This window comes from Erithacus rubecula (assembly GCF_903797595.1).
Source record: "Erithacus rubecula genome assembly, chromosome: 28".
Taxonomy (NCBI): domain Eukaryota; kingdom Metazoa; phylum Chordata; class Aves; order Passeriformes; family Muscicapidae; genus Erithacus; species Erithacus rubecula.
In genome coordinates, this window is record NC_136680.1 from 3,579,694 (window position 1) to 3,588,784 (window position 9,091).

At 51.7% G+C, this 9,091-nt stretch overlaps 1 protein-coding gene across 1 annotated transcript; it reads right to left on the reverse strand.

Moving 5' to 3' along the window:
* Window positions 1-288: 288 nt before the first annotated feature.
* Window positions 289-6,012, reverse strand: LOC306813206 (mucin-16-like; the record flags this gene model as incomplete). Its single annotated transcript, XM_079328414.1, has 16 exons — window positions 289-427; window positions 651-718; window positions 828-970; window positions 1,195-1,221; window positions 1,334-1,506; window positions 1,947-2,014; window positions 2,124-2,269; window positions 2,494-2,520; window positions 2,633-2,805; window positions 3,219-3,286; window positions 3,376-3,521; window positions 3,744-3,770; window positions 3,880-4,052; window positions 4,473-4,540; window positions 4,651-4,793; window positions 6,009-6,012. The coding sequence occupies 16 exons, from the start codon at window positions 6,010-6,012 to the stop codon at window positions 289-291; spliced, it is 1,593 nt and encodes a 530-aa protein (XP_079184540.1).
* Between the last annotated feature and the right edge of the window lie 3,079 nt (window positions 6,013-9,091).

Consider the following 9,091-nt stretch of genomic DNA (forward strand, 5'->3'; position numbering starts at 1 on the left):
AGGGGCAGCCCTGGGGCAGGGCTGCCATGGAGAGCAGAGGAGGTTGAGGGAGCAGCGCCAGTCACCGTTGACGTAGAGGCTGTCCTTGTCCAGGCTGTAGGGGCCCAGCTGGGTGATGCCTCTGGTCTTGTTGCTCACTTCGTGGTACAGCCCCACCCTGTCCAGAGGTGCAGCCCAGGGCTCCTTGCTGTAGGTGCACACGGCGTCCACCCGGGTCTCGTCCCTGTCACTGCCCTGCCTGCAAAACACAGGAACCTCCCTGAGCACCCTGCTCTGCACATTCTCCCCTCAGGCCTTAATGAAGTGAATGCTGTGGCCAGCACTGCCTGGGAATGGAAGCTCTGCCTCCCCAAATCGTGTGTGGTTGTTTTCTGGACACTGCTGTCGAACTTCACTTATACCATGGGCGAGTTCAAGGGGAACAGGCCTAAAATAAATTGAGTGTCATTGAGGACCTGGACCTTCACTAGCACATGATGCCTGTGCAGAACGTGACAGGGACCTCTACGTGAGAAATTTCAGGAAGAATTTTGTGGGGCAGAAGTGCATTGATGAGAGGAATCTCTCCATAACAGTAGTGAATGTGTAAGTTACTGGTTGCCTTATGGAAGTGCAGGTATTGCAAAGGGACACATGGGTGCAACCCATACCTGAAGCCAGTTGTTTCACATCCATGGAAATCAGGAGCAATGCTGCTTCCCTTCAGCAGGCGGTCAAGCTGCCAAGAGAAGAGGTTTCCCAGTTCAGCCATGGCCAGCCCTCTGCACTCTCTCCAGGCTGATCAGCACAGTGGGGGCAAGAAAATTTCCAAGTAATCATCCACTTACCAGAGTGTTCATAACCCTTCTTGTAGCTCTGAACTTGGCCGAGTCAGGATTGTCCAGGTCAGAAGTGTAGCGGAGGTTGGTGATGGTGAAGTTGACGGTGAAACGCTCCTGGGCAGCAGCTGTTGTTGCTGGAAGGGTGGGAGCTGCAAGAAGCACAGAAGGGGAGTGACAAGTTTAAAGGGCGAGTGTCAGGGCTTGCAATGGATAAACAGAGGTCCCTTGCAAGCTTTCCTCTACGTGGTCACAGGAAGGCTCCCCATATCCTGAGGGTCTCATGCAACAGCACCAAGCATAACCTCCCACAGAGCAGACCAGTGTGACACACTTGCTGCATTCCCATGCCATCCCACTGCTGCAAGGTACTCACTGGTCAGCACTGGCTGCTCGTTGTATCCTGAGGAAAGAGAGAGACAGAGGGTCAGGGGCTGGATGAGGGTAAGGGGCAGCACTGGGGCAGGGCTGCTGCCATGGAGAGCAGAGGAGGCCGAGGGAGCAGCGCCGGTCACCGTTGACGTAGAGGCTGTCTTTGTCCAGGCTGTAGGGGCCCAGCTGGGTGATGCCTCTGGTCTTGTTGCTCACTTCGTGGTACAGCCCCACCCTGTCCAGAGGTGCAGCCCAGGGCTCCTTGCTGTAGGTGCACACGGCGTCCACCCGGGTCTCGTCCCTGTGACTGCCCGGCCTGCAAAACACAGGGACCTCCCTGAGCACCCTGCTCTGCACATTCTCTACTCATGGCTGGGTATTGGTGCTTCTATTGCCATTTGCAACTTGAATTACTAAGTCTGCCTTCCCAAAGTATGTGTCTATTTAACAGCCAGATCCTGCTCTTCATCTTCACTAATGCTCTGAGATACATGATTAAGAAGAGTGTCTGGAAAGACTTAAAAAATATTATCATGTTGTCTAAATATTCTTAGCCTAGACCAAAATGAGATTACAGGCTTAGAGGGGGGACAATTAAGAGGAAGTGGCATCAGGGAGAACATCCTGGAGCAGGACATCATTAATAGGAAGAGCCTGCATCTGGGAAGTAGGAGAACATGAGTGTCTTCCAGCCGAGGCTCAGATTTGTTATGTGAGCAAGGGCCTTGGAAAGGGACAAATACGCGCAACCCATACCTGAAGCCAGTTGTTTCACATCCATGGAAATCAGGAGCAATGCTGCTTCCCTTCAGCAGGCGGTCAAGCTGCCAAGAGAAGAGGTTTCCCAGTTCAGCCATGGCCAGCCCTCTGCACTCTCTCCAGGCTGATCAGCACAGTGGGGGCAAGAAAATTTCCAAGTAATCATCCACTTACCAGAGTGTTCATAACCCTTCTTGTAGCTCTGAACTTGGCCGAGTCAGGATTGTCCAGGTCAGAAGTGTAGCGGAGGTTGGTGATGGTGAAGTTGACGGTGAAACGCTCCAGGGCAGCAGCTGTTGTTGTTGCTGGAAGGGTGGGAGCTGCAAGAAGCACAGAAGGGGAGTGACAAGTTTAAAGGGCGAGTGTCAGGGCTTGCAATGGAAAAACAGAGGTCCCTTGCAAGCTTTCCTCTGCATGGCCACAGGTAGGCTCCCCATGTCCCCGGGATGTCATGCAACAGCACCAAGCAAAACCTCCCACAGAGCAGACCAGTGTGACACACTTGCTGCATTCCCATGCCATCCCACTGCTGCAAGGTACTCACTGGTCAGCACTGGCTGCTCGTTGTATCCTGAGGAAAGAGAGAGACAGAGGGTCAGGGGCTGGATGAGGGCAAGGGGCAGCACTGGGGCAGGGCTGCTGCCATGGAAAGCAGAGGAGGCCGAGGGAGCAGCGCCGGTCACCGTTGACGTAGAGGCTGTCCTTGTCCAGGCTGTAGGGGCCCAGCTGGGTGATGCCTCTGGTCTTGTTGCTCACTTCGTGGTACAGCCCCACCCTGTCCAGAGGTGCAGCCCAGGGCTCCTTGCTGTAGGTGCACACGGCGTCCACCTGGGTCTCGTCCCTGTGACTGCCCGGCCTGCAAAACACAGGAACCTCCATGAGCACCCTGCTCTGCACATTCTCCTCTCAGAGCATAACTTGGCAACTAATGTGGCCATCACTGCCTGGGAACAGAAGCTCTGCCTCCCCAAAATGTATGTGGTTGGTTTCCAGGCACTGTTGCCGACCTTCACTTATACCACAGGCCTGTTCAAGGGCAAGGGGCCTAAAAGAACTTGAGCGTCATGGAGGAGTTTGGCCTTCACCTCCTCAAGATAAGTGTGCAGCAAGGGATGAGTATCTCCTAGAGGGAAGTTTCAGGAAGAATTTTTTGGGGCAGTAGGGCATTTCATAGGAAGGATCTCTCCGTAACACAAGTTAATCTGCAAGATAATGGTGGCCTTCTATAAGTGAAGATATTGCAAAGAGACTGTGAGGTGTAACCCATACCTGAAGTCTGTTGTCTCACATCCTTGGAAAGCAGTGCCGATGCTGCTTTCCTTCAGCAGGCGGTTGAGCTGCCAACACAAAAGGTCTCCCGGTTAAATCATGACCATTTTTCAGACCCCTCTCCAAGGTGAATACGTCAAAGTGATGATGCACTCACCAGAGTGTTCATAACCCTTCTTGTAGCTCTGAACTTGGCCGAGTCAGGATTGTCCAGGTCAGAAGTGTAGCGAAGGTTGGTGATGGTGAAGTTGACGGTGAAAGGCTCCAGGGCAGCAGCTGTTGTTGTTGTTGGAGGGGTGGGAGCTGGAGGAGGCAGAGGGGTGGCACAAAGTGAAAGAGCAAGAGTGTCAGGGCTCGGGATGGACAAACAAAGGCCCCTTGACAACTTTCCACTTTAGGTGCATGGCAGTAATGCTTCCCATGTGCCCAGGGTCTCAAGCCCCATCACCCAGCATAACCTCCCACAGAGCAGACCAGTGTGAGATGCTGCATTCTCATGCCATCCCACAGCTGCAAGGTACTCACTGGTCAGCACTGGCTGCTCGTTGTATCCTGAGGAAAGAGAGAGACAGAGGGTCAGGGACTGGATGAGGGCAAGGGGCAGCACTGGGGCAGGGCTGCCATGGAGAGCAGAGGAGGCCGAGGGAGCAGCGCCAGTCACCGTTGACGTAGAGGCTGTCCTTGTCCAGGCTGTAGGGGCCCAGCTGGGTGATGCCTCTGGTCTTGTTGCTCACTTCGTGGTACAGCCCCACCCTGTCCAGAGGTGCAGCCCAGGGCTCCTTGCTGTAGGTGCACACGGCGTCCACCCGGGTCTCATCCCTGTGACTGCCCGGCCTGCAAAACACAGGGACCTCCCTGAGCACCCTGCTCTGCAAGATTTCCTCTTGAGCCTTCATCTTGAAATTGCCCAGGACACTGTGGAATGGGACCGATAGCTTTGCCTTCCCAAAATTTGAGTGTGTTTTTGGTGGCCAGACAGGGCTCTCCACCTTCACTAAGAGCCTCTGCATATTCACGAAAAAGAGGGGCTGGAAGAACTTTGGAGTCAACTTGGATTGGGCCTTCACCCACCAAAGATTTGAATGGGAGGGGAGTGCATCAAGTAAAGGGAAGATATTGCAGTGAGACACAACAGAAAGAAATCCCGGAAAGGATGGAGAATATCCTTCCTCCATAAAAACAGACAACATAGCCATAACTGGTCCCTTTAAGTAAGGAAGAGCACCTAAAGGCACACAGGAGGGCAACTCATACCTGAAGCCAGTTGTCTCACATCCTTGGAAAACAGGGCCAATGCTGCTTCCCTTCAGCAGGCGGTCGATCTGCCAACATAAAAGTTTTCCCAATTAAGCCATGGAAATCTCACTGCTCTCCCTCTAAGTGTACAGGACCCAGGGAGGGCAAGACAATTTCCTACTGCTGATCCACTTACCAGAGTGTTCATAACCCTTTGTGTAGCTCTGAACTTGGCTGAGTCAGGATTGTCCAGGTCAGAAGAGTAGGGGAGGTTGGTGATGGTGAAGTTGACGGTGAAACGCTCCAGGGCAGCAGGTGTTGTTCTTGGATGGGTTGGAGCTGAAAGAAGGACAGATGTGGAATGACATGGGCTAAGTGGCTCTGGATGCACAATCATAGAGTTCATCGATCAGTCCTGCAGCCATGGTGTTACCAATCCAGGCCTCTTTTTGTCTTTGTTCTCTCTTCAATTATATGAGGCTTTTACTGTTAGTCTGTGTTATGAATGCTTACATTTCCTTTTAAAATACATATGTTAAGATTCCTTTCATTTTGATTTAAACAGACATTAGGGAATAACACAGGAATGTATAGGTAAATACATTTGTTACGCAATTATCTTATTATTATATCCAAATATTTTTCCAGTGCAATACTTCATAGTCCAATATTGATAACTATGAATTTGCACCAGAGAAAAAAAATCCCCTTTGGAATTTTCTGAATTTTACTTGGAATTGTTAGTGCACTATACAAAGGTTAGACAGATGTAAAAAGAAACAAAATGGTTAGCAAATAAAAAATAATATAAAATACAAGAGTCATATTGCATATGATACACCCTTGACTTCAACAAGAAGGAGATATTTAAAAAATATATTAAGAAGGCCATAATTAATTACAATGGTCCTTTGGAAGAAATAAAAAAAAGGTTTATTAAGGTTCATACATAATAAACAAAAATTAAACAAAATTTATAGGATAGCACAGTGCTATACAACTTACTTTGTTTCACATCAGGAGTACTATACGATGTTCCTGTTGTTTCCAAATGAGTTGTGCTGCTGACATCAAGAAAAGATGTACGAGATGTCTCTGTGTTGAAGGGACGAAGGGTGGAAAGAACTTGGTGGGAAGTCATAACACCCGATATTACCACACTGTCACTTTGGGAAGGAAAAGGTATTGAGGTTGTCACAGGACGAGAACTGGTGAGCCAACCTGAAAAGGCTGAAGCTGTAGACCCAGGCTCAGATGGAGACTGCACAACCGAGGTGCTTCCTTCTGCTGTGCTGCTGCTAGTGGACACAGTGGTGGACTCAACAGCTGATGTGGCCTGAGCAGAAACTGTGGAGGCTGTGTGAAGGACAGTGTTGGCGGTGGGTGAAACAGTGCTGAGAGTTGGGGAAGTGATCTCTAGACTAGAGCTTGGAGGATGAACAGAACTGGTGGCAGAAGTTGCTCTTGTCCCAGGAGCAGAGGATGCCATTTTTGCAAGAACCGTGGTGGTGGCGGTGGATGTTGCCTCAGTTATTGCAGTGGTAACCTGCTCACGCATGGGACTCTCAGTGGGCATGGATTGCATTGTAGTGGCAGGTGAAGTCTTCAGTTTGGAGGTATGTTCTGTTGTCGAGAGGACAGTGGAGGTTTTCTCCAATGGAGATGTCTCTGCTCTAGAAGAAGAGGCTGGAGCTGTCGACACACGTCGCGATGTGGACTGTGCAGCTGAGGTGGAGAATTTCGTTGTCATAAAGGTGGGCCCAGTACTGGGCTCAGAGGTTGACGTAGCAGCAGAACTTGAGGTTGTCTCTGACGCTGTCGTGAAGCCTGTACTTGTGCTGAGAGCTGGTGAACTGCTCTCCAGGGTCACGCTCTCAGTAAGAGAAGAGGTGGTGGCAGAAGTTGGGCTTGTCCCAGCAGAAGCGGAGGATGTTTGTGCAGCGACTGCAGAGGTCGCAGTTGTATCTGTGGCTTGAGTCGTGACCGCGGAAAGAGTGGATGATTCAGCGGGGCTGGATTGGATGGGAGTGGTGGCTGAAGCCTTTATGCTGGAGCTTTCTGCTGAGGTCAAGAGGATTGTTGAGGCTGTCACAAGTGGAGAGGTCTCCTGTCACCAGCTGTTGAGTCTGAAGCCGGAGAGCCTGGCTGAAATGGGGACTGCACAGCCTGAGATGGTGCCTTCTTGCCTGCTGGTGCTGGTCGACACAGGGGTTGACACAGTGGTGGACTCTGCGGGGGATGTGGCCTCAGCAGCTGCTCTGGAGGATGTGTTGAATGACAGTTTTTGTGGTGGGTGAAACAGTGCTAAAGCTGGGAGAAGTAGGATGCCCAGAGTAGAGCTTGGAGGACGAGCAGAACTGGTGGCAGAAATTGGTCTTTTCCCAGGAATAGAGGACGCCGTTGGTAAAAGGACCGTGGTGGTGGCAGTGGATGTTGCCTCTGTTGTTGCAGTGGTAACCTGCTCATGCATGGGACTCTCAGTGGGCATGGATTGCGTTGTAGTGGCAGCTGAAGTCTTCAGTTTGGAGGTTTGTTCTGCTGTTGAGAGGACAGTGGAGGTTGTCTCCAATGGAGATGTGTCTTCTCCAGTGGAAGAGACTGTAGCCGTCGACTCTTGGCGCGATGTGGACTGTGCAGATGAGGTGGAGAAATCCATTGTCATAGAGGTGGGTCCAGTGCTGGGCTCAGAGGTTGAAGTAGCAGCAGAAGTTGAGGTTGTCTCTGACACAGTGGTGATGCCTGTACTTGTACTGAGAGCTGGTGAACTGCTCTCCATGGTAGAGCTCTCAGTAAGAGAAGAGGTGGTGTCAGAATTTGGGCTTGTCCCAGCAAAACCGGAGGATGTTTGTGCAGGGACCGCAGAGGTTGCAGTTGTATCTGTGGTTTCAGTGGTGAACAGGTAGGGAGTGGATGTCTCAGCGGATCTGGATTGGATGGCAGTGGTGAATGAAGCCTTTATGCTGGAGCTTTCTGCTGAAGTCAAGAGCATTGTTGAGGCTGTCACATGTAGAGATGTCTCTGTCCGAGCTGATGAGACTGAAGCCATAGACCCAGGCTGAGATGGGGACTGTACTGTTGACGTTGTGCCTTCCTCCATGCTGGTGGTGGAGGACACAGTGGTTGACACAGTGGTGGGCTCAATGGGTGATGTGGCCTGAGCAGCTGCTCTGGAGGCTGAGTGAAGAACACTACTGTCAGTGGGTGTAGCTGTACTGAGAGTTGAGGAAGTGATCTCCACTGTAGAGCTTACAGGATGAGAAGACCTGGTGGCAGAATTGGGTCTTGTCCCAGGGGAAGAGGACACCGTTGGAGCAATGACTGTGGTGCTGGCGGCCCTTTTCTCTGTCACTGGAATGTGGACATAGTCAACAAGGGATGTTCCAGCTGGAAGGGAATTGGAAGTGGTGGCTGAAGACTTTATCCTGGAGCTTTCCATTGTGGTCGACAGAATTGTTGAGGATGTCACAGGCGGAGACGTTTCTATCCCAGCTGATGAGGCTGAAGCCATAGACCCAGGCTTAGATGGGGTCTGCACAGCAGAGGTGGTGCCTTCTGCCGTGCTGGTGCTGGTGGACACAGTGGTTGAGAGAGTGGTGGACTGAGGTGGGGATGTGGCCAGACTAGCTGCTGTGGAGGCTGTGTGAAAGACAGTGCTGGCGGTGAGTGAAACAGTGCTGAGATTTGGGGAAGTGATCTCTAGACTAGAGGTCGGGAGATGAACAGAACTGGCGGCAGAAGTTGATCTTGTCACAGGAGCAGAGGATGCCGTTTTTGCAACGACCGTGGTGGTGGCGGTGGATGTTGCCTCTGTTGCTGCAGCGGTGTCCTGCTCACGCATGGGACTCTCAGTGGGCATGGATTGCGTTGTAGTGGCAGGTGAAGTCTTCAGTTTGGAGGTTTGTTCTGCTGTTGAGAGGACAGTAGAAGTTGTCTCCAATGGAGATATGTCTCCTCTAGTGGAAGAGGCTGGAGCTGTCGACACGCGTCGCGATGTGGACTGTGCAGCCAAGGTGGAGAACTCTGTTGTCATGATGGTAAGCCCAATGCTGGGCTCAGAGGTTGATGTTGACGCAGCAGCAGAAGTTGAGGTTGTCTCTGATGTAGTGGTGATGCCTGTACTTGTTTTGAGAGCTGGTGAACTGCTCTCCAGGGTAGAGCTCTTGGTAAGAGAAGAGGTGGTGGCAGAAATTGGGCTTGTCCCAGGAGAAGAGGAGGATGTTTGTGCAGGGACTGCAGAGGTCGCAGTTGTATCTGTGGCTTGAGTGGTGACCACGGAAAGAGTGGATGTCTCAGCGGGGCTGGATTGGATGGGAGTGGTGGCTGAAACCTTTATGCTGGAACTTTCTGCTGAGGTCGAGAGGATTGCTGAGGCTGTCCCAAGTGGAGAGGTCTCTGTCCCAGCTGACGAGGCTGAAGCCGTAGACCCTGGCTGAGATGGGGACTGCACAACTGAGGTGATGCCTTCCGCCGTGCTGGTGCTGGTCGACACAGTGGTTGACACAATGGTGGACTCAGCGAAGGATGTTGTCTCAGCAGCTTCTGTGGAGGCTCTGTGAAGAACAGTGCTGGCTGTGGGTGAAACAGTGCTGAGAGCTGGGGGAGTAATTTCCAGAATAGGGCTGATAGGATGAGCAGAA